The sequence below is a fragment of the Salvelinus fontinalis genome, chromosome 27 (assembly GCF_029448725.1).
Source record: "Salvelinus fontinalis isolate EN_2023a chromosome 27, ASM2944872v1, whole genome shotgun sequence".
NCBI lineage: Eukaryota > Metazoa > Chordata > Actinopteri > Salmoniformes > Salmonidae > Salvelinus > Salvelinus fontinalis.
The window spans coordinates 37,197,206-37,222,790 of NC_074691.1; the positions used below are offsets into that span (position 1 = coordinate 37,197,206).

At 45.4% G+C, this 25,585-nt stretch overlaps 1 protein-coding gene across 5 annotated transcripts; it reads left to right on the top strand.

Annotated features, from left to right (window-relative positions):
- On the top strand, positions 1–25,249 carry LOC129825521 (protein max). Of its 5 annotated transcripts, none has more exons than XM_055885676.1 (6): positions 2–178; positions 556–582; positions 15,603–15,710; positions 16,003–16,074; positions 21,228–21,366; positions 23,745–25,249. In XM_055885676.1, exons 1-6 carry the CDS (start codon positions 143–145, stop codon positions 23,933–23,935), a joined length of 573 nt encoding a protein of 190 aa, XP_055741651.1. In that variant the 5' UTR covers positions 2–142; the 3' UTR covers positions 23,936–25,249. The 5 variants fall into 5 exon arrangements, with proteins under 5 accessions (XP_055741655.1, XP_055741651.1, XP_055741653.1 ...); XM_055885675.1 differs by having other exon boundaries at positions 4–178; positions 15,603–15,722; XM_055885680.1 differs by lacking the exon at positions 16,003–16,074 and having other exon boundaries at positions 1–178.
- Positions 25,250–25,585: the final 336 nt, after the last annotated feature.

The window sequence follows — 25,585 nt, forward strand, 5'->3', positions numbered from 1 at the left end:
TGTAAATAGTGTTCGTTGAGTCTTATTCCTTTCGTTCTTGACTGTAGGGAGAGTGGTCTGTCTGTGCATTTCCCTTATCGTTAGGTGTTTGCTTCATGTTGTGAGCTATCCTTTCATTTTAAATTCACCATTTCACCGAAGAATGAGTGATAACGATGATATCGAAGTCGATAGTGACGTGAGTAAATGTATTTTTCGTTACTTTGCTAGCTTGTTGACTAGGTAGCGAGCCATTAAAACGCCTAGTATTTATGAACCCGTGGCTGCTAGCTAGTTGCTAACTACCTAGCTAGTTGGCTAGTACAGTAACTGGTAGTGAGCTAACGTTATCCACAAGAACACCAACAGCTCATAAAAGGTTAGCTAGCTCAGCTAGTAGCAAGCAGTGCTGACTCGGAAATGGATTATGTTCACTTACCAGCTAGCTACAGATATTCTTTGCATTAGGTTTGCTGCAATTATGGGGGTAAAATTGATTGCTAACTAAGTTAGCTAGATCACGCTACATGGAATTGTGGCTACAATCGTACTTTTCTGTTCTGTTTCTTTTTACAGGAAGACTCACCGAGATATCACAATGTGGTGCGTAATGTTAAATATATCCAAATTATTGGAATTCTATCAAATGTATTGAAATTATGCCGTGATCATATCTGGCAAAAAAAAAACATGTTCCTTCTGCTAGCTAACGCTAGATGATACACATTGGCCATTCCCGGTAAGCTTAGCAAGTGATGGTGGGAATGGATACTGTGGCGGAATAAAAGGGTTTCCTGCATTTAGTGAGTGAGAATAAATCAACCAACCTTGTTGTTAACTAGCATGCAAACCTAGCCACATACTCCCCCCGAATATACCATTGCACACTACACACACGGAGGATGTAACTAGTAGCCAGAATGTAAGGAGGTAGCTGAAAGATGGGGGTTTGGACAGGAGTCAGCAATTTGTCCTATGGCAACTATGATTTTACTTTTACATAATGCCTGCGATATATCCATCAAGCCGATGTTTTTGCTTTCGCACATATCATCTTATCCATGTGTTGAAGGATATGTTCATCCCACACGCGGCTAGGAGTTGGAGACACGGAATTTATGCTATATTTAGAATAAATCCAATCCTGAAAAACACGCCAGCAAGCCGAAGCATAGGTACAAAAAAATACTAACCAGCTTCTCCTAGGCATACTGTTCACGACCAGATGCGCTTTTGCCAAATATACTTCTAGGTCATCTGTTTAATCATGAAGTGGCAATTAAATCGCAAATGCGATGCTTTTGAAATGGGAATTTACTAGCTGGCTAGTGACAATAGTATCTGTTTAGTTAATAAATGAATGCATCTTCAAGTAAGGAAAGGTGAAGTCACGGAGCCACTGTTTGTTTATAGGGGTTCAGAGTGAAAATTATATCAAATCGTATTTGTCACATGCTTCTTAAACGACAGGTGTAGACTAACAGTGAAATGGTTACTTACAGGCCGGTCCTAACAATTCAGAGTTAAAGATAAAACAAAAAGTATAACTGTGTAACAATAACATGGCTATATACAGAGAGTACCAGTACCAAGGCGATGTACTATGTAATTGAGGTAGCTATGTACATATAAGTTTACATTTACATGTCATTTAGCAGACGCTCTTATCCAGAGCGACTTACAAATTGGAAAGTTCATACATATTCATCCTTGTCCCCCCGTGGGAATTGAACCCTGGTCCCCCCGTGGGAATTGAACCCACAACCCTGGCGTTGCAAGCGCCATGCTCTACCAACTGAGCCACACGGGACCGTAAGTAGAGTTAAATTGACTAGGCAACAGGATAGATAATAGACAGTAGCAGCAGAGTATGTGGTGAGTGTCTATGGCGTCAGTATGGGTCTGTGTGTTGGGGTGTCGGTGCAAGAGCTTGCTAAATAGTTAATCAAATGGTTACACAATCTTGTTTAGCAGTCTTATGGCTTGGGGGTAGAAGCTGTTTAGGGTCCTGTTGGTTCCAGACATTGCGCTTGTACAGCTTGATGTGCGGTAGCAGAGAGAACAGTCTGGCTTGGGTGGCTGGAATCTTTGACCATTTTTTGGGGTCCTTCCTCTGACACTACCAGGTATAGAGGACCTGGATGGCAGGGAGCTCGGCCCCAGTGATGTAATGGGGCCTACTCACTACTAAGGTTGCACATGTTGGGGAATATTCAGAGATGGAAATTATCCATGGGAATTAATGCTTTGGTGCGTGCTTTGGTGTGTGTGTTCCCAAACAAGGACCAGTTGCGCTCTGAGGCGGCTGATGTTGGTGGGATTTGGAGGATGATGGAGGCAACAGGGGAAAGAGCCTCAGATCCACCAAGTCCCTTCCACCAGGTGGCTGATGAGATGTTGGCACGACTGTAATATTGCATCTCCATCCCAAAGCCCTTGCTTGGAAGTGTACTTAGCCAGACTGCCAAGAACCTTGCCCTTGTCCAGGCCAAGGTGTCGAGACACCGTAGTGATGACACCATAGGCCTTGGTCATCTCTGCACCAGACAGGATGCTCTTGCCAGCATACTTGGGGTCCAACATGTATGGGCTTCAGGCAGAAGTCTTCATGCTTTTTGATGTATTTCAGAACTGCTGTTCCCTCTGCTTGGAGCAATAGTGAAGTGGGCAGGGCAGTACGGATTTCTTCTCTTACATCTACAAGCAGAGTCTGAACATCAGACAGGATGGCATTGTCTCTCTCAATCCGTCCTATAGATTTCAGGCTGCTTACCACTCTCTCCCAAAATACATAATCCAGGAGAATCCTCTTGATGGGGCTGTCCATTTTGGCAGACTGTGATATGGCCATTTTTTTGGAGAGACTCCTTCCCCTCCGGGAGACAAACCCAATGGGTGTTGCTGGGCAGCTTCAATGCGGTGCTCTTATTCTTCTCACTTTGCTTGGTGAGGTAGATTGCTGCCTTAACTTGATGACCCTTCACATACCTAACCATTTCCTTGGCTCTCTTGTAGAGTGTATCCATTGTTTTCAGTACCATGTTGTCCTTGAGGAGCAGATTCAACGCATGAGCAGCACAGCCAATGGGTGTGATGTGAGGGTAGGACTCCTCCACTTTAGACCAAGCAGCCTTCATGTTCGCAGCACTGTCTGTCACCAGTGTAAATACGTTCTGTGGTTCTGTGGACATTGATGACTGCCTTCAGCTCATCTGCAATGTAGAGACCAATGTGTCTGTTGTCCCTTGTCCGTGCTCTCGTAGAATACTGGTTGAGGGGTGGAGATGATATAGGTTATTATTCCTTGCACACAAACATTCGACCACCCATCAGAGATGATTGCAATACAGTCTGCTTTCTCTATGAATTACTTGACCTTCACTTGAACTCTGCATCCAGCAAATTAGTAGATAAAGCATGTTGGTTGGAAGGGTGTATGCTGGGCGAAGAACTTTCAGAAATATCTTCTAATACACATTGCCTGTGAGCATCAGAGGTGAACCAGTTGCATACACCCCGCAAGCAAGACATTCATCAGCATTTCTCAGACTACGTTCCTCCATTGAGTCAATAAAACTTCTGATTCCAGGAGGGCCATGAGATGTTGCTATCGATAAGGTGTCTACTTCTATTCGAGGTGAACATGATGAATCAGAGGGACTTTTATCAGAGGTTGCTTGTTGTGAGCGCTGAGGGAACTTTATGCACTTGGCCAGATGATTCTGCATCTTTGTTGCATTCTTCACATATGATTTGGCACAGTATTTGTAAATGTACCCTGGTTTTCCTTCTACATTAGCTGCAGTGGAATGTCTCCACACTTCAGATAGTGCCCGTGGCATTTTCCTGTAAAAATGTGAAAAAATGAGTAAAAACCCAAATACAATGTACACATAGTTAATCAGTTTGATTGAACAACTCCTTTGTAAGATAAGTTTTAAAATGAAACATGTATGGAAACAGGTGAATTAACACTCCTCAGTTAGTTTTAGCTTGTTTGAGCCTGCTAACTAGCAAAAATTGTTAACAAGTTAGAAATGATTGAAACACACTTTGCTGAAAGGCTTCTATTTACTAGTTAACAGAGCATGTAGTCCTTGGCTCAGACTGTATGGTAGTGTGGGCTCAATAGCATCTCATTAGTGTGTAAGATCTTGAGAATCAGCTGTACATGTGATGGAAGAGTACACTGTGCATGCAGAGGGTTGCAATTCCATTGAATTGGGGATAGTTTAACCAAAATATGCCACAAGACCTAGAATTGCCTTGTGTATCCCACAAAAAAGATTCACTGTTATAAGCTAACATTTTGGATGAATTTAAGCAACAATTCCCAGGAATAACTTCCCAGAAAATGTATCAGCGTGTCTCCGACCCTTTGCAACCCCACTCACCACCCTATATAGCGCCTTGCGGTTGGATGCCTTGCAGTTGTCGTACCAAGCGGTGATGCAGCCAGTCAAGATGCTTTCAATGGTGCAGCTGTAGTATAACTTTTTGAGGATCTGAGGGCCCATCCCAAGTCTTTTCAGCCTCCTGAGGGGAAAAAGGCTGTTGTGCCATCTTCACAACTGTGTGTGTGTGTGTGGACCATGTTAATTCCTTAGTGATGTGGACACTGAGGAACTTGAAGCTCTCGATCTGCTCCACTACAGCCCCATCGATGTGGAAGCGTAGCTGTGAAACCTATTTGTTCTCAGATGTTCTTTTTTTCTTGACATAGCAATATATTCTGTAGTAAAAAATAAATAAATAATTTGGCACACAAACTAGAGGCCATGGGTAACTGGGTCTAAAAGAATGGCACAGATTGGCCTATAGGTGGCTCTGTTATAAAGCAGTCTTACTTAAACCCTCATATCCGTCGCCCTGTTTGATTTAGAGACTTAACTTTGTATGTAGGTGTCTTTCCTCATGCTGAACAAATTCCAGCATGTGGACCCATAAGGTCTGTCAGGATAGATTTTCCTCCGTCTCGGTCATTTTTGAAAAATATATTTTTGTGAATTATACGTACACGCCAAATTCACAATAGTCCCTAGAGAGTTTGAGAAGATAACGCTGAAGCATTCAAACATGTCCTCACTATACCAGTAGATGCACATATTCAAAAACAAAAGTGTCATACTTAAAAAATCTCATGAACCATAGGTCCAAATGACACCAAATTTAGAATATGGGCCCATGGTACATGTCTTAAATTAGTTTGAGCCCAAAGGATTGGTCAAAAGATGGCTGATTTTTACATGTCTATTTAAACTACTGTAAATCCACTCCACAGTGGCCTATCAATTTAAAGCTTGTCATCGTCATCATGGACGTCCCTAAGATGATCTGCGATAGTCTTCTCCTCATGAACCCTACGCCAGATTCACCCCATATTTTTGTATTTAGACACCTTCAATCAGTCTTTAATGGCCGCACTGTACCAATAGATGCATGTTAGCACATATGCTAACGCTAAAAATAATGTAAATTTTTTTATGTGAAATTGACTGCAGATTTGCTATATAGCCTCTAATAAATATGATATTGATTAGCTGCTTTGTTCAAAGTAACACTGAAAATATTTCACTAATCTTAACATAAACCATTAGTCAAATTGACCTCCGAATTGGTATGCTATATAAACTCAATACGTTAATGACTTTAAGAATGAATTACCTGCTGCATTCTAAGATGACCAACTTACAGCATTAAACTTCACTTGCGTCATCCTTGTGGTATTGAGAGAAAAACATGGTAATGCGGTCACTGATTGAACATACAGGAAGATGGTGCTTGTTTTCTTATCCAACTGATCTTGTCCTTTTCATCATCTTCTGAACCCCGTTCATTGCTGCACAGGTCACTGTGTACTTACTGGACAGGTCACTGTGTACTTACTGGACAGGTCACTGTGTACTTACTGGACAGGTCACTGTGTACTTACTGGACAGGTCACTGTACTTACTGGACAGGTCACTGTGTACTTACTGGGCTGCTGGCAGGCTGAATGAATGACGTAGCATGCCGGTGAAGAAAACGCGCGTGCTGGTGGCAGGGACATACTTTTGCATTACAGCACATAATGTTTTTCCCCTGTCAGCTAGGTCAGTGTTTATCAAACTGATTCGCATGGACTCAACACATAGTGAACACTGATAATATAGGCAGGGCTTTTATGTCATATTTTTTCAATTTACAAATAGTACAAATTACAATAGGATATTCCAAAAACAAATATGTACCATGGTTGACCATTTTTGGATAAGGATTGGACTATGAGAACAATTAGACTGTCTTTTGCACATCTCACTTTCAAGTAACCTACAAAATAATCTTTGTTGTCGACGATTCCAATCGATTCCTCATATAACTCTGTTTTAATGCATCTCAAACGTGAGATGTGATGTGACCCATATCTGAGATATATATTTTTGAGTTTTTACATAGTTAACCCAAACATACTGGCTCCTGTAAGACAATAGCTTCCACTGGGGCCCACCTAGTCCCCGAGGAACATGTTTATAAAGTGGAACACACACTGATAAGGATGAGACCTCTCATAACAGGGCATAGTGTTCGGACACTGTGTGTATCAGCACCAGAAGTATCTAGCTGTGCAGGGACACTTCATTCTGAGTGTCAGAATGACACGTTGGAAGTGCAGTCTGCTGTCTCTCAATGCAACTCAGTTCTGAAGACTTTCAGCACAATGCAGGGGTGCCACTGGTTTAGTTGGAGGACAGTTCCTCTGCTATACTACTGTACTCTAGTCTACTTCACTATTAATTTGTCCCACATGGCACCCTATTCCCTGTATAGTGCACTACTTTGGCCAGAGTCCTATGGACCCTCATCAAAAGTAGTGCACTACAAAGGGAAAAAGTGTGCAATTTGGGATTCAAACACTTACTCCACTCAGCAACAATTGGAGGTGTTCTTCCGTTTTCGTAATTGGTTGCTGAACGACCTATGGCAACCTCCTTCCCCTTCACGCCGTGTGATTTGAGATGCTTAATATCAAAGATGTTTATAGTCACGCCACACCCTTACTGTACCCATGTGACCTGTCACTATAAAAGGCGGTGTGGCGTTGTATTTTCTTCACTCTCACGTTTTGTTTTTTTACATTGAGATTGCTATTAATCCCTTTCAGATTACTTTCTTACGGAATTACGATTCTTCAACGACTCGAATTGGTGCAGTTAGTAGTAGATTTTTTAAAATCAAATCCATTCACGTTATTGTGCCTGACCATATTAGCTAACTTTTTGTTTTTTTGGTCGGGCATTTCCATCCTTGTGTGTTGTACCTGTTGCTTGTTGACCCGTGGTGTCATGCCAGTCCCTGCTTGACTGCCACACCAGCCCTTTGATCCAGCGTTACCACTCCCTCGCTTGTAGTTTTGCTGTGATCACGGAGCTCAGCGACGCTGTAGGCTTCCGGTCCTCGCTTGACCGAGTCCACCAACCCCCGAGACTGACAGTTCATGCTTGATTGTGCCATTCAGATGACTTCATGTAGGCGGGAGTTCGAGCCCGGACCTTGATTCATATTTAGGCGGGAGTCTCGACCCAGAAGCACGACGGGTCGGAGCCAACGGTAAGTAACTTTCTCTCGGAGCATCCGAAGCCGATACCGAAGGGCAATCGACGCATACACCAAGACACACTGAACAAAAAGCTACCGTTGTCTTCGAGCACAGCCCTTTCCCTCCTTGGTAATTGATACAATTCAGGTAGCCAGGGCATCTTCTTCGTGAAGCCTGTATTTCTACGTGGAATGTGTTCAGGAAGTTGCGTGTCAGCGATTCTGCATGGTCATCCTTCTCTGCCCAATTCCTGATATTTTGACTTTCCTCCAGGAGGTTATGGCTGCAGGGAATACCTCGAGCTACATTGAACGTTTTATGGCAGCCATCTCTATGGGTCATGATCAGTTTGCGGCTACATAACCAGGGACACATCCTCCAGTATCATAATTCATGAAAGGTACCGGCAGGCTACGGCTCCCCTAAAGCTCCTTCTGTACCCTCATGGGAGTTAGATGTTGTTCTATGATCACTGATAAGCCCACCATTTGAGGCCCTGCCTTCACTTGAGCTATTTGAGCTCTGTCAATACCAAGCCTGTTTGAAGAATTACGTTCCATCCTTCATGCCTCAGTTTAGCAGAAGATGGCTCTAAGGCATTGCTTCGGCCATATCCAGCATTCTCTCCTAAGGTGCTTTCATCATCACACGCTAACCAGCCCTTAATCGTAGCTGTATTTCGTCGCTCCTTACAGGAGAGTCGTGAGTTGCGTACACTTTGCCGTGTTAGACGTCGTGGCAGCACACGCCACCAGAGGGGCCTTCCTGGACTCGGTGCTGCTGAAAGTTGGACAAGACCCATGTCTTTTTTAGGACGTACGTTTCTGTTACATGGCACTTTCTCTCGACCCAGATAAGTGAGCACACTGTGAGAACCTTGTTCATACTTACTTATCAACCGTCAGTGACATGGATGTTCTATACGAAAGCCTTCCACTCTTGGTGTGCTATTGCACCCATTTGAAGCCACCCAGCTTTCAGCTTGCTTGTCTATACGGTTGTGTACGACAGTTGAAATTCTCTGTTACCCTATTGGGTAATTCTATTCTCTTGCATCCTGCGGTGGATACAAGGACGTCCCAGGGACTCATCTGGATTAAGTTAAAAGGCGAGTTATCCCGCTCGGTTTCCTGAAATACCTTTTTTTTTTTGTTACAGCCTCTCCCGTCTTTCGTTTGGTGACCCCCGTTAGAGACCTTTGAGTTACGGATGTAACCTTGGTTCTTTTGAGTAATGGGTCGCCAAGCTTTCATTTGGTTCCTCCACATCCGTGGGGTTTTGCGCTATATCATAAACAGTATGTCACGCCAGTCTTTTTAAAAGTGACAGGTCACATGGGTACCGTAAGGGTGTGGCGTGACTGTAAACATCATTTTTGATATTAAGCATCTCAATCACATTGTGTGAAGGGAAAGGAGGTTCCCATGGGTCATTTGGCGACCCCCCCCCCCCACCCACCCCGTTACTCTACTCAGAGAACCAAGGTTACATCCTTCACCTAACGTTTTGTCATCTTGATGTTCAGATGTATGAATAGAATGCGAGTGATAGGTCTAACTAAGCCATGGAGAAGCATGGTATCGGTTGTATGAACAGATGGTGTGATATTGTGCGCTAAAGTAACTGGAGATGAAGGCCTGGTGACACAGAAGGCCTGGTGACACAGAATGCTCTTCCCTCTTATTTGGAAATTACACGACAGACATCAACATCAAAGACACTGCTGAGTTGTTAAATAAGCCTATACAGTCCCATACACTGAGTGGACAAAACATTAGGAACACCTTCCTAATATTGAGTTGCACCTCCTTTTGCCCTCAGAACAGCCTTAATCCGATAGGCCGGGCTGTTTTGCCCATCCCTTACTTAGATGATGTATTTTCAGGTAGAGATACCTCGCCAAGCAACTTTTCTCTATCCCTCTCGATCGCATCTTCTCGCTTTTCTCCGTATCTGCCCCCACACAGACCGGCCAAGTAGGCCTGCAACGGATTATGGGCATTGTAGTTAATTACCTTGTTTTCTGTGCTAAACTATGTAGAGTGTTGGCCTGTTGGAAACTACAACTTCCTGCTACGCCGCACAGTTTGGGTTTGATCTGTTTTATCTCTAGAGAAACTGCACGTTGATATCACAGAACTAAATAAATAAACAAGATGGAATTAAATTAATCTAACTGACATCAGTAAATTAGTTGTGAACACAGCTGTAGAGCCTCACTACATGTCCCTGACCCTAGGACAGCTGCTGTTTCCCCAGGGTTAGTCCCAGACTCTAGGACAGCTGTAGAGCTTCACATGTCCCAGACTCTAGGACAGCTGCTGTTTCCCCCAGGGTTAGTCCCAGACTCTAGGACAGCTGTAGAGCCTCACTACATGTCCCTGACCCTAGGACATTTGCTGTGTCCCCCAGGGTTAGTCCCAGACCCTAGGACAGCTGTAGAGCCTCACTACATGTCCCTGACCCTAGGACATTTGCTGTTTCCCCAGGGTTAGTCCCTGACCCTAGGACAGCTGCTGTTTCCCAGGGTTAGTCCCAGACTCTAGGACAGCTGTAGAGCCTCACTACATGTCCCTGACCCTAGGACATTTGCTGTGTCCCCCAGGGTTAGTCCCAGACCCTAGGACAGCTGTAGAGCCTCACTACATGTCCCTGACCCTAGGACATTTGCTGTTTCCCCAGGGTTAGTCCCTGACCCTAGGACAGCTGCCGTTTCCCAGGGTTAGTCCCTGACCCTAGGACACCTGCCGTTTCCCAGGGTTAGTCCCAGACTCTAGGACAGCTGCTGTTTCCCAGGGTTAGTCCCAAACTCTACGACAGCTGTAGAGCCTCACATGTCCCAGACTCTAGGACAGCTGTAGAGCCTCACATGTCCCAGACTCTAGGACAGCTGTAGAGCCTCACATGTCCCAGACTCTAGGACAGCTGTAGAGCCTCACATGTCCCAGACTCTAGGACAGCTGCTGTTTCCCCAGGGTTAGTCCCTGACCCTAGGACAGCTGCTGTTTCCCCAGGGTTAGTCCCAGACTCTAGGACAGCTGCTGTTTCCCTAGGGTTAGTCCCAGACTCTAGGACAGCTGCTTTTTCCCCAGGGTTAGTCCCAGACTCTTCATGCATTCCTCTAATAACTTGTCATGGAGAAACTTGGTGGTGATTTCATGGGGTTTCCTATCCTAATGTTACTTTCACACAGGCCTGGCCAAACCCTGTAGACAAGTTGGAACCAAAACACACCCACTGCATCTGACAATATATACACTAGATGATTGACAGGGCACTGTTTTGAAGCCAACCTGCCTCCATCTTGGCACTCCCCCACCATTCTGAAAAATGTTTTGGAAGCTATAGAAATGCATTTATTATTTGGTTTGTAGGGTTGTTCTTTATTTGTACTATTTTCTGCATTGTAGAATAATAGTGAAGACAAACTATGAAATAACACACATGGAATCAAAATATATTTTAGATTCTTTAAAGTAGCCACCCTTTGCCTTGATGACAGCTTTGCACACTCTTGGCATTATCTCAACCAGCTTCATGAGGTAGTTACCTGGAATGCATTTCAATTTACAGGATTGCGGTGGTTAAAAGTTAATTTGTGGAAGTTCTTTCCTTAATGCGTTTGAGCCAACAGTTGTGTTGTGACAAGTTAGGGGTGGTATACAGAAGGTAATTCTATTTGGTAAAATACCAAGTCCATATTATAGCAAGAACAGCTCAAATAATCAAAGAGAAACGACAGTCCATTACTTTGACTGACCTTCATGTCTTAATCTGAAAAATGTCAACTTTTAAAGTTTCATTAAGTGCAGTTGCAAAAACCATAGAGCGCTATGATGAAACTGGCTCTCATGAGGACTGCCACAGGAAAGGAAGACCCAGAGTTACCTCTGCTGCAGAGGATAAATTCATTTAACTGCACGTCAGAAATTGTAGCCCAAGTAAATGCTTCAGAGTTCAAGTAACAGACGTCTCAACATCAACTGTTCAGAGGAGACTGTGTGAATCAGACATTCATGGTCAAATTGCTGCCAGGAAACCACTACTAAAGGACACCAATAAGAAGAGGAGACTTGCCTGATTGACATAGTGTAGAATTCCATTCATTCCTATGGAGGATTGCTCCTTCTGGGGAGTGCCAGTATGACCAGCCTCTCTCTGGCCAATACGCAGCGTCAGAAATCCAGGGTTTATATACAGTACATAATTGGTTATGAGTCAGAGTCGAGGACCTTTGGGAGCTACTGTTGCTTGGCCTGAAACACGTTTGCTGCAGGTGACTGGCTGCTCTTGGCCTAGTCCTATCTTGTAAATATCTCAAGGCTGTTTTACAGTGGAAGGAAATGGCTTCTTTTATGCACATTCAACTTTGAGTCCTGACGGAGTGGGTTTGACAGGCCCGACGGAGCGGGTTTGACAGGCCCGACGGAGCGGGTTTGACAGGCCCGACGGAGCGGGTTTGACAGGCCCGACGGAGCGGGTTTGACAGGCCCGACGGAGCGGGTTTGACAGGCCCGACGGAGCGGGTTTGACAGGCCTGATAATCACTCATACTGCACTATCTATTTGGTGGCTGAAGCCTGTCAAACCTCTAATATTGTTCAGTCTGGTGTGTACAGAGACATGGACTAACTATGGCTGTGTCCCAAATGGCTCCCTATTGGTCCTGGTCTAAAGTAGTGTACTACATGGGGAATAGAAGCATTTGAGAAACTAGCAATGTGTGTTGGGTAGATGAGGCCCTGTCAGCAGTATGGTGTGGCTGAGGAAGGGCTGTCTCTGTGTTGGGTAGATGAGGCCCTGGCAGCAGTATGGTGTGACTGAGGAAGGGCTGTCTCTGTGTTGGGTAGATGAGGCCCTGGCAGCAGTATGGTGTGACTGAGGAAGGGCTGTCTCTGTGTGGGGTAGATGAGGACCTGGCAGCAGTATGGTGTGACTGAGGAAGGGCTGTCTCTGTGTTGGGTAGATGAGGCCCTGGCAGCAGTATGGTGTGACTGAGGAAGGGCTGTCTCTGTGTGGGGTAGATGAGGACCTGGCAGCAGTATGGTGTGGCTGAGGAAGGGCTGTCTCTGTGTTGGGTAGATGAGGACCTGGCTGAGGAAGGGCTGTCTCTGTGTTGGGTAGATGAGGACCTGGCAGCAGTATGGTGTGACTGAGGAAGGGCTGTCTCTGTGTTGGGTAGATGATCCCCACAAGATGTCTGTTCTGTGTGTATTCTATAGAGACTAAAGGTGATCCTCACTAGACAGCAGATCATAGGGATAATTATGAGGTTTGTGTTCAGAACAACAGGCTATATATAGCCTTACGCCTAAACCACAAAATATGCCTACTGTTAGGCCTTAACAAACATTTTATGAAATGGTCCGTAACAAATACAATAGGCCTTTACAATACATAACAAAAACAGATATTCTGAAGACACATTTCACTGTATGAGAACACACCAACATCAGTAAATTCATCTATACAGATGCATCCCCCATGATACAGTGCCAAATAACAAATCCTCAAATTGTTAAATACCAGTCCTAACACAGAACATAACTCTGAATAATTTGTCAGTCAGTCCTAGTTGTCAGGTGTAGGCGAATTAGAAACTGTAACACTAAAACACAATGTCACCATTTTACCCCTCACCCACCCTCTCATCTCATCGGAATGGGTTTAGTGTCTTTCTCCACCCTGGGGTCAGTTCTAGACAACCCTGTAGAACACAGCTGTACTGGGGTCAGTTCTAGTCAACCCTGTAGAACACAGCTGTGCTGGGGTCAGTTCTAGTCAACCCTGTAGAACACAGCTGTACTGGGGTCAGTTCTAGACAACCCTGTAGAACACAGCTGTACTGGGGTCAGTTCTAGTCAACCCTGAAAAACACAGCTGTACTGGGGTCAGTTCTAGTCAACCCTGTAGAACACAGCTGTACTGGGGTCAGTTCTAGTCAACCCTGTAGAACACAGCTGTACTGGGGTCAGTTCTAGTCAACCCTGTAGAACACAGCTGTACTGGGGTCCGTTCTAGTCAACCCTGAAGAGCACAGCTGTACTGGGGTCAGTTCTAGTCAACCCTGTAGAACACAGCTGTGCTGGGGTCAGTTCTAGACAACCCTGTAGAACACAGCTGTACTGGGGTCAGTTCTAGTCGCTAGTGGGGTGGGGTGGTGCCAGTGTTACTATACCAGTTGTAGAAATAAACAAAACCATAGAAATGAATGTAGAATTGAATCATAAATGAATATTCAAGATCTATGGTGGCAGTCAGTTTCCTCCGTGAACAACTCCTTAGTTGAACAACTCCCAGCACTTAGTTGCCAACTCACTGCCTGCCCATTCTGGGACGGACCCCACACACACGACTCTGAACTGGTGCAGGTAGGGATTCATGGGGACAGCTGAAGCTTGGTGTGTATCCGGTCCCCCTGTCAGTCCTAACTAGAGGTCGACCGATTTTATGATTTTTCAACGCTGATACTGATTATTGGAGGACCAAAAAAAGCTGATACTGATTAATAGGCAGATTAAAAAAAAAAAAAAAAATAATAAAAAAATAATAATAATAATAATAATAATAATAATAATAAAAAAATAAAATAAAATAAAAAGTAAAAAATATATATATACATGTATTTATTTTTTAAATGTATACTTTTTTTTAATGTATGTGTAATAATGACAATTATAACAATACGGAATGAACACTTATTTTAACTTAATATAATACATCAATAAAATCAATTTAGTCTAAAATAAATAATGAAACATGTTCAATTTGGTTTAAATAATGCAAAAACAGTGTTGGAGAAGAAAGTAAAAGTGCAATATGTTCCATGTAAGAAAGCTAAAGTTTAAGTGCCTTGCAAAGAACATGAGAACATGTGAAGCTGGTGGTTCCTTTTAACATGAGTCTTCAATATTCCCAGGTAAGAAGTTTTAGGTTGTAGTTATTACAGGACTATTTCTCTCTCTACCATTTTGTATTTCATATACCTTTGACTATTGGATGTTCTAATAGGTACTTTAGTATTGCCAGCCTAATCTCGGGAGTTGATAGGCTTGAAGTCATAAACAGCGCAATGCTTGAAGCACAGCGAAGAGCTCCTGGAAAATGCAGGAAAGTGTTTGAATGAATGCTTACGAGCCTGCTGCTGCGTACCACCGCTCAGACTGCTCTATCAAATCAGAGACTTAATTATAATATAATAACACACAGAAATACGAGCCTTAGGTCATTAATATGGTCAAATCCGGAAACGATAATTTCGAGAAAAAAACGCTCATTCTTTCAGTGAAATACGGAACCGTTACGTATTTTATCTAACAGGTGGCATCCATAAGTCTAAATATTGCTGTTACATTGTACAACCTTCAATGTTATGTCATAATTATGTACAATTCTGGCAAATTAACTACGGTCTTTGTTAGGAAGAAATGGTCTTCACACAGTTCACAATGAGCCAGGCGGCCCAAACTGCTGCATATACCCCGACTCTGCTTGCACAGAACGCAAGAGAAGTGACACATTTTCCCTAGTTAAAATAAATTCATGTTAGCAGGAAATATTAACTAAATATGCAGGTTTTAAAAATATATACTTGTGTATTGATTTTAAGAAAGGCGTTGATGTTTATGGTTAGGTACACATTGGTGCAATGACAGTGCTTTTTTCACGAATGCGAAATTCAGGCACTGCATCGATTATATGCAACCCAGGACAAGCTAGATAAACTAGTAATATCATCAACCATGTGTAGTTAACTAGTGATTATGTTAAGATTGATTGTTTTTTATAAGATAAGTTTAATGCTAGCTAGCACCTTACCTTGGCTCCTTGCTGCACTTGCGTAACAGGTAGTCAGCCTGCAACGTAGTCTCCTCGTGGAGTGCAATGTAGTCGGCCATAATCGGTGTCCAAAAATACAGATTACCGATTTGTTATGAGAACTTGAAATCGACCCTAATTAATCGGCCATTCCGATTAATCGGTCGACCTCTAGTCCTAACCTCCCTGGACAACCCCCCCCCCCCCCTTTGACTCTCTCTCATTGCAGGCAGACAAACGAGCACACCACAATGCACTGGAGCGCAAGCGTCGGGATCACATCAAAGACAGCTTTCACAGCCTGCGGGACTCGGTGCCCGCCTTGCAAGGGGAAAAGGTTGGTAGAGAGGTAAAAACCCGACGCTTTTAGGGAGACGGGATCCTTTTGGGGAGGGAAGGCTTGTTTTTGTGTGCGTTCAGAGCAATGTATTTAGAGTTGGGACACCTTTTTAGAATTTGGAGTGTTGTAATTCTAGACATTCCGTTACATAGCATTGTTGAAATATTCCTCATGTAACGTTAATGGGGTTCTAACATGGCTGCCATAGAATGTTGTAGTGTCATGTAAATGCATCATCATTTTCCTTCTGGACATTCTATTCCTCATGTAATGCATTGTCTTACATCAGGTGGCGTCACTCCTACGCGACGCTCGTCCCCCAACAGGGACCAGTGCAGGCGGAATCGTCGCGCTATCTGACGTAAGACTGCCATGTAATGTTGATGGAAATCATCATAATGCAGAAACCTCAATGTCCCCACTCTCTAAATGCATGGCTCTCTGTGTGTCAAGGAATTATCATTCTGAGGATTGTTCAAATGCAATATGGGTAAACAAAGTGAATGGAATTGCAATGTGTTATGATATCTTATATGTTGAGATATGTAGGTTTGTGTTGCTGTAATTAATATTTGTAAATAATAACACAAATATAGCTACTTCCTTCAGTGTATACAATACATAGCTAGTTATGACATGGAAGGGAGAGGAGTGAGAGTGATGGAGAGGAGTGAGAGTGTTGGAGAGGAGGGAGAGTGATGGAGAGGAGGGAGAGTGATGGAGAGGAGGGAGAGTGATGGAGAGGAGGGAGAGTGATGGAGAGGAGGGAGAGTGATGGAGAGGAGGGAGAGTGATGGAGAGGAGGGAGAGTGATGGAGAGGAGGGAGAGTGATGGAGAGGAGGGAGAGTGATGGAGAGGAGGGAGAGTGATGGAGAGGAGGGAGAGTGATGGAGAGGAGGGAGAGTGATGGAGAGGAGGGAGAGTGATGGAGAGGAGGGAGAGTGAGGGAGAGTGATGGAGAGGAGGGAGAGTGATGGAGAGGAGGGAGAGTGATGGAGAGGAGGGAGAGTGATGGAGAGGAGGGAGAGTGATGGAGAGGAGGGAGAGTGATGGAGAGGAGGGAGAGTGATGGAGAGGAGGGAGAGTGATGGAGAGGAGGGAGAGTGATGGAGAGGAGGGAGAGTGATGGAGAGGAGGGAGAGTGATGGAGAGGAGGGAGAGTGATGGAGAGGAGGGAGAGTGATGGAGAGGAGGGAGAGTGAGGGAGAGTGAGGGAGAGTGAGGGAGAGTGAGGGAGAGTGAGGGAGAGTGAGGGAGAGTGATGGAGAGGAGGGAGAGTGATGGAGAGGAGGGAGAGTGATGGAGAGGAGGGAGAGTGATGGAGAGGAGGGAGAGTGATGGAGAGGAGGGAGAGTGATGGAGAGTGATGGAGAGGAGGGAGAGTGATGGAGAGTGATGGAGAGTGATGGAGAGTGAGGGAGAGTGATGGAGAGGAGGGAGAGTGATGGAGAGGAGGGAGAGTGATGGAGAGGAGAAAAGATGTTCTAAACAGACACACTGAGACACAGGCTAGCGGCAGGAAGTTATGACTAAATCTTTTGCTGCTTCCTGTTTTGACATTGAGGGCATCGGAGCACGCCCAACACCCCAGGCTATGGTTAGGCACAGCACCCTGTTTACTTTCCAAACCAAACAGCCCCCCCCCCCCCCCCCCAGTCATCACTTACTCGGGGGGGGGGGGGGGGGGGGGGGGGCTGTTTGGTTTGGAAAGTAAACAGGGTGCTGTGCCTAACCATAGCCTGGGGTGTTGGGCGTTAAAGGAGGGGGGGTGGAATGGAACCGTTAAAGGAGACGCGCAGATGTTTTCTGAAGACCTCAGTGTGCAGAGATAGCAGGTTAGGTTGGTGTGCAGAGATAGCAGGTTAGGTTGGTGTGCAGAGATAGCAGGTTAGGTTGGTGTGCAGAGATAGCAGGTTAGGTTGGTGTGCAACAACAAATCGATGCCAAACTGAAGAGCCAATCATTTCAGCCTTTTGTTGATGCAGAGACGGAAGATGAAGCGAGACATCTCACTGGCTCTTTTTTTTCTGGTTCATCTAGTCACTGAACTAACCAAACCCAGCTGTTACCTGGTTCATCTAGTCACTGAACTAACCAGACCCAGCTGTTACCTGGTTCATCTAGTCACTGAACTAACCAGACCCAGCTGTTACCTGGTTCATCTAGTCACTGAACTAACCAGACCCAGCTGTTACCTGGTTCATCTAGTCACTGAACTAACCAGACCCAGCTGTTACCTGGTTCATCTAGTCACTGAACTAACCAGACCCAGCTGTTACCTGGTTCATCTAGTCACTGAACTAACCAGACCCAGCTGTTACCTGGTTCATCTAGTCACTGAACTAACCAGACCCAGCTGTTACCTGGTTCATCTAGTCACTGAACTAACCAGACCCAGCTGTTACCTGGTTCATCTAGTCACTGAACTAACCAGACCCAGCTGTTACCTGGTTCATCTAGTCACTGAACTAACCAGACCCAGCTGTTACCTGGTTCATCTAGTCACTGAACTAACCAGACCCAGCTGTTACCTGGTTCATCTAGTCACTGAACTAACCAGACCCAGCTGTTACCTGGTTCATCTAGTCACTGAACTAACCAGACCCAGCTGTTACCTGGTTCATCTACAGTCACTGAACTAACCAGACCCAGCTGTTACCTGGTTCATCTAGTCACTGAACTAACCAGACCCAGCTGTTACCTGGTTCATCTAGTCACTGAACTAACCAGACCCAGCTGTTACCTGGTTCATCTAGTCACTGAACTAACCAGACCCAGCTGTTACCTGGTTCATCTACAGTCACTGAACTAACCAGACCCAGCTGTTACCTGGTTCATCTACAGTCACTGAACTAACCAGACCCAGCTGTTACCTGGTTCATCTAGTCACTGAACTAACCAGACCCAGCTGTTACCTGGTTCATCTAGTCACTGAACTAACCAGACCCAGCTGTTACCTGGTTCATCTACAGTCACTGAAGTAATCAGACCAGACCCAGCTGCTATTGCATTGGTGCCTATGGGAGAACCACTCCTTAAGTGGACTGGAACTGTGACCATTTATTTCCAATTGGTACTTGGCCCGAGTAAGACCACGTCATTTATCCACCATCTTTGGTTGTTGTCTGTGAGCAGGAAGTTGCTCATGGGTTTGTGGAGTTGTCTGGTGTTCTCGTAGACTTCATCATTGCTAAGGTTGTAATGAGAGTAAAGGCTTTGTGTAGTTCTGACTGACTGGGAGAAGCTGGATCAAGGCTTTGTGTGGTTCTGACTGACTGGGAGAAGCTGGATCAAGACTTTGTGTGGTTCTGACTGACTGGGAGAAGCTGGATCAAGGCTTTGTGTGGTTCTGACTGACTGGGAGAAGCTGGATCAAGACTTTGTGTGGTTCTGACTGACTGGGAGAAGCTGGATCAAGGCTTTGTGTGGTTCTGACTGACTGGGAGAAGCTGGATCAAGACTTTGTGTGGTTCTGACTGACTGGGAGAAGCTGGATCAAGACTTTGTCCCAAATGTCTCCCTATATAGTGCACTTCTTAGTGCTCTGGTCATAACTCTAAATGAGTTCACTATGAGAATAGGTTGCCATTTGTGACACAGCCTTTGCATTGCTGTGCTATGAGAAGCTGGATCAAGTCCATATTCCATGCTGATGCCGTCTGTCGTGTCCCTGCCGTCTGTCGTGTCCCTGCCGTCTGTCGTGTCCCTGCCGTCTGTCGTGTCCCTGCCGTCTGTCGTGTCCCCGCCGTCTGTCGTGTCCCCGCCGTCTGTCGTGTCCCCGACGATGCCGTCTGTCGTGTCCCTGCCGTCTGTCGTGTCCCTGCCGTCTGTCGTGTCCCTGCCGTCTGTCGTGTCCCCGACGATGCCGTCTGTCGTGTCCCCGACGATGCCGTCTGTCGTGTCCCCGACGATGCCGTCTGTCGTGTCCCCGACGATGCCGTCTGTCGTGTCCCCGACGATGCCGTCTGTCGTGTCCCCGACGATGCCGTCTGTCGTGTCCCCGACGATGCCGTCTGTCGTGTCCCCGACGATGCCGTCTGTCGTGTCCCCGACGTCTGTCGTGTCCCCGACGTCTGTCGTGTCCCTGCCGATGCCGTCTGTCGTGTCCCTGCCGTCTGTCGTGTCCCTGACGATGCCGTCTGTCGTGTCCCTGCCGTCTGTGTGTCCCTGCCGATGCCGTCTGTCGTGTCCCTGCCGATGCCGTCTGTCGTGTCCCTGACGATGCCATCTGTGTGTCCCAGCTCTAAGTTGGGCTCGTCACACAGGCTTACATATGTGACAGGCTTACATTTTTACAAACTAAAATTAGGGAAATCTATTTTGATCTGCATAGGCACTTGATCAGTCTCTGTCCCTCGTCTCGAAGCCTGGTTCGTCATAGAAACATACTATTGAATGTGTATGTGACAGACAGAGAAACGGTCAAATTATGGAAATGTAAACCATTTTTGGCTCACATTCAGCTTCACATTCGTGAGTCTTGTTCCAGCCAGGCTTATTATTTGCATAGTTCTGGATAATTCTGATTTAGTGTTCTCTCCTTTTCAGAAGTGTTAAAGGAAGGTTTTATTGATTTAAATGTCACGTTATCATCATCCTAGCAGCTTCATTCACTGCGTAGGCTCTGGTTGTTAGACTGCATTATAGTGGCCCGGGGGATGGTTTGGTAGTGTGGGCCTGGTTAAAACAGACAACACTGTGCCAGCATTGTGAGAGAGAAGCCATAGAATTATATGTAGGGTGTCTGAACTCAGTATTCAGTCTGGTTTAACCAGGCTAGTGTTAACAGCAGTAGTATTACAGTAGCTGTGTGGGAGGGGTTAGTCGGTGTATTACAGTAGCTGTGTGGGAGGGGTTAGTCGGTGTATTACAGTAGCTGTGTGGGAGGGGTTAGTCGGTGTATTACGGTAGCTGTGTGGGAGGGGTTAGTCGGTGTATTACGGTAGCTGTGTGGGAGGGGTTAGTCGGTGTATTGCGGTAGCTGTGTGGGAGGGGTTAGTCGGTGTATTACGGTAGCTGTGTGGGGGGGGTTAGTCGGTGTATTACGGTAGCTGTGTGGGAGGGGTTAGTCGGTGTATTACGGTAGCTGTGTGGGAGGGGTTAGTCGGTGTATTACGGTAGCTGTGTGGGAGGGGTTAGTCGGTGTATTACGGTAGCTGTGTGGGAGGGGTTAGTCGGTGTATTACGGTAGCTGTGTGGGAGGGGTTAGTCGGTGCATTACGGTAGCTGTGTGGGAGGGGTTAGTCGGTGCATTACGGTAGCTGTGTGGGAGGGGTTAGTCGGTGCATTACGGTAGCTGTGTGGGAGGGGTTAGTCGGTGCATTACGGTAGCTGTGTGGGAGGGGTTAGTCGGTGCATTACGGTAGCTGTGTGGGAGGGGTTAGTCGGTGCATTACGGTAGCTGTGTGGGAGGGGTTAGTCGGTGCATTACGGTAGCTGTGTGGGAGGGGTTAGTCTGATGTCACTGCAACCCTTGCCTCGTGTCAAATTAGTTTTTCCTTTGTTTCCAACAGCAATCTATCAAACAGGCGTCCCGAGCTCAGATCCTAGACAAAGCCACGGACTATATCCAGTACATGAGGAGGAAAAACCACACCCACCAGCAAGACATCGACGACCTGAAGAGGCAGAACGCTCTGCTGGAGCAGCAAGGTATGATGGAGAATCAACCGTACCTACGGACCATCTCTACATGTAGTATGATGGAGAATCTACCGTACCTACGGACCATCTCTACCTGTAGTATGATGGAGAATCTACCGTACCTACGGACCATCTCTACATGTAGTATGATGGAGAATCAACCGTACCTACGGACCATCTCTACATGTAGTATGATGGAGAACCAACCGTACCTACGGACCATCTCTACCTGTAGTATGATGGAGAATCAACCGTACCTACGGACCATCTCTACCTGTAGTATGATGGAGAATCTACCGTACCTACGGACCATCTCTACCTGTAGTATGATGGAGAATCTACCGTACCTACGGACCATCTCTACATGTAGTATGATGGAGAATCAACCGTACCTACGGACCATCTCTACCTGTAGTATGATGGAGAATCAACCGTACCTACGGACCATCTCTACCTGTAGTATGATGGAGAATCAACCGTACCTACGGACCATCTCTACATGTAGTATGATGGAGAATCAACCGTACCTACGGACCATCTCTACCTGTAGTATGATGGAGAATCAACCGTACCTACGGACCATCTCTACATGTAGTATGATGGAGAATCTACCGTACCTACGGACCATCTCTACCTGTAGTATGATGGAGAATCTACCGTACCTACGGACCATCTCTACATGTAGTATGATGGAGAATCAACCGTACCTACGGACCATCTCTACATGTAGTATGATGGAGAATCAACCGTACCTACGGACCATCTCTACCTGTAGTATGATGGAGAATCTACCGTACCTACGGACCATCTCTACATGTAGTATGATGGAGAATCAACCGTACCTACGGACCATCTCTACCTGTAGTATGATGGAGAATCAACCGTACCTACGGACCATCTCTACCTGTAGTATGATGGAGAATCTACCGTACCTACGGACCATCTCTACCTGTAGTATGATGGAGAATCAACCGTACCTACGGACCATCTCTACCTGTAGTATGATGGAGAATCAACCGTACCTACGGACCATCTCTACCTGTAGTATGATGGAGAATCAACCGTACCTACGGACCATCTCTACCTGTAGTATGATGGAGAATCAACCGTACCTACGGACCATCTCTACCTGTAGTATGATGGAGAATCAACCGTACCTACGGACCATCTCTACCTGTAGTATGATGGAGAATCAACCGTACCTACGGACCATCTCTACCTGTAGTATGATGGAGAATCTACCGTACCTACGGACCATCTCTACCTGTAGTATGATGGAGAATCTACCGTACCTACGGACCATCTCTACCTGTAGTATGATGGAGAATCAACCGTACCTACGGACCATCTCTACCTGTAGTATGATGGAGAATCTACCGTACCTACGGACCATCTCTACCTGTAGTATGATGGAGAATCAACCGTACCTACGGACCATCTCTACCTGTAGTATGATGGAGAATCTACCGTACCTACGGACCATCTCTACCTGTAGTATGATGGAGAATCAACCGTACCTACGGACCATCTCTACATGTAGTATGATGGAGAATCAACCGTACCTACGGACCATCTCTACCTGTAGTATGATGGAGAATCTACCGTACCTACGGACCATCTCTACCTGTAGTATGATGGAGAATCTACCGTACCTACGGACCATCTCTACCTGTAGTATGATGGAGAATCTACCGTACCTACGGACCATCTCTACCTGTAGTATGATGGAGAATCTACCGTACCTACGGACCATCTCTACCTGTAGTATGATGGAGAACCTACCGTACCTACGGACCATCTCTACCTGTAGTATGATGGAGAACCTACCGTACCTACGGACCATCTCTACCTGTAGTATGATGGAGAATCTACCGTACCTACGGGCCATCTCTACCTGTAGTATGATGGAGAACCTACCGTACCTACGGACCATCTCTACCTGTAGTATGATGGAGAATCAACCGTACCTACGGACCATCTCTACCTGTAGTATGATGGAGAATCAACCGTACCTACGGACCATCTCTACCTGTAGTATGATGGAGAATCAACCGTACCTACGGACCATCTCTACCTGTAGTATGATGGAGAATCTACCGTACCTACGGACCATCTCTACCTGTAGTATGATGGAGAATCAACCGTACCTACGGACCATCTCTACCTGTAGTATGATGGAGAATCTACCGTATCTACGGACCATCTCTACCTGTAGCTTGTGTGTTTGTCTGATTATGGGCCAAATGTTGACCTCTTCATTTCCCCCACCCCCTTTTCTGTATTCCCCCTTCCCTCGCTCTCTCTCCTCCATCCTCTTTTCTTTTGTCCATTTCCCTTCTTTCTCCATCCCTCTCCTCCTCCCTCTTTCTATTGTCTCTCCCCTACAGTGCGTGCCCTGGAGAAGGTGAAGGGTTCGACCCAGCTCCAGGCCAGCTACAGTTCTTCAGACAGCAGCCTGTACACCAACCCTAAAGGCAGCGCTGTGTCCGCTTTCGACGGAGGCTCTGACTCCAGCTCCGAGTCCGAGCCAGAGGAACCCCCCGCCCCCAGGAAGAAGCTCCGAGTGGAGGCCAGCTAGAGCGACAGGCTAGCCCACAGCACCACGCCTGGCGTGGAGGGGTACTGCATGCACAGTTACTGCTCCAGTAGTCGGTACTGCTCCTCTAATTCCCACTACCTTCTTCTCCTCCTTCCCTCCCTCCCTGCATATCGCTGAATGTGCTCTCGCTGGAGAGTGGAGATTCCATCCGTCCCTGCCGATCTGTCTATCCTGACGTCCTTTCATCACGCCATCCCCCGGGGAGGGAGGGAAGCCAGCTGGGAAGAAGAAAAGTAGACTGATTTAGAATAGGACGTGCAAAGCTTCTGTTTTTTCCCTTGTCGGTTCCTTTCTTCCTTTTCTGTCCTTCTCTTTCTGACTTTACAGCATTGGTATCTCTCAGCAAATATCCAAAACCCGACACGAGGCAGCTTCACTCCCTAAAGGACTCAATGCTTTTGTACCCTCTACTACGTACTCTCTCCTCTCGGCTGAAAACTACGGAGAGAAGAGAGGGAGGCGTACTCCAAGCACTGAGAACATGTAATACTTTTTGTTTATTTCATCAATGTATCTCGATAAGAACCTGTTTTTAGAATTTATACACACGCTTAGAAGAGTCGCCCTGTCGGTTGGAGAAGCATACCTTCAAAACAGTGGTGCTGTGGACTTTGATGTGAAAGTTAAACACACCTCAGGACAACAGGATTGCAGATCTTTTCCATTTTGACACGTTTGTTAGAAATTTAAATATCATCCCCTTTGTGGAAAATAATTGATGTTATGGAAAAAAAGATTCCAAAAACTTGTATCGTATTTCGTCCTTTTAGCTTCAACTAGTGAATGAATTTAGGTGGCAGAGCAAAAGTTACGAATCTTGATTTTTAAATTTAAAAAAATGGTTATTGATTGGATGTTTTCAAGGTCTCTACACAATGTGATGCATTTTGTATTCTCACAAATCATTGGAAAATACCAATTTGTCATTTGTAAGTTTACCTTCAAAGTATGAAATTAGATATGGATTATCAAAAGGTAGTCCATTTTTTTTTTTCAATATGAGGAGAAAATTAAGTCGATGTGTTGTGAATTACACAGTAAATCTTAAATGTCGCTGACTCAACTAAAAAAATAAGCATTTTGCGTCTAGGAAATGTGTGTGTATATTCCCCTCCCCCCCATTTATTTCTCCCCCCCCTTTTTTTAGGGTGTGATTAGTGTATACTAGATAGATCTTTGATTCCATTCCATGGAAATTACCAGTATGTTGTACATACTGCCAAGAATTGTCTTGCAAGTTGAGGTCTACCTTTACTATGAGACTATAAATAAAACTATTTTATCCTTTAAAAAGTGTTGGTTGTTAATTCTGTATTTTGTTTCATCCCCTCAGTGAAGTGGACAATATATCCAAGCATTTATGGAGTTTATCTGAAGAGAAATGTCTTTAAATTTTGCTACATTTGTGATGACATTCAGTTTTGTGTTTTAACTACTTGTTGCATTGTTGGATCCAGTTTAATGCATAATTAATAAATTCACCAATAACTTTTTTTCTTTGTAGTCAAACATATTGCAAATCACAGCTGGGCTGGTACATTGTGTCCTTCCACAACCCATTGGGATGCACCGTTTCAGTATTTAAGAAAACGGACGACTGTAACTAAGGCTGGGAATGTCAATACAAGC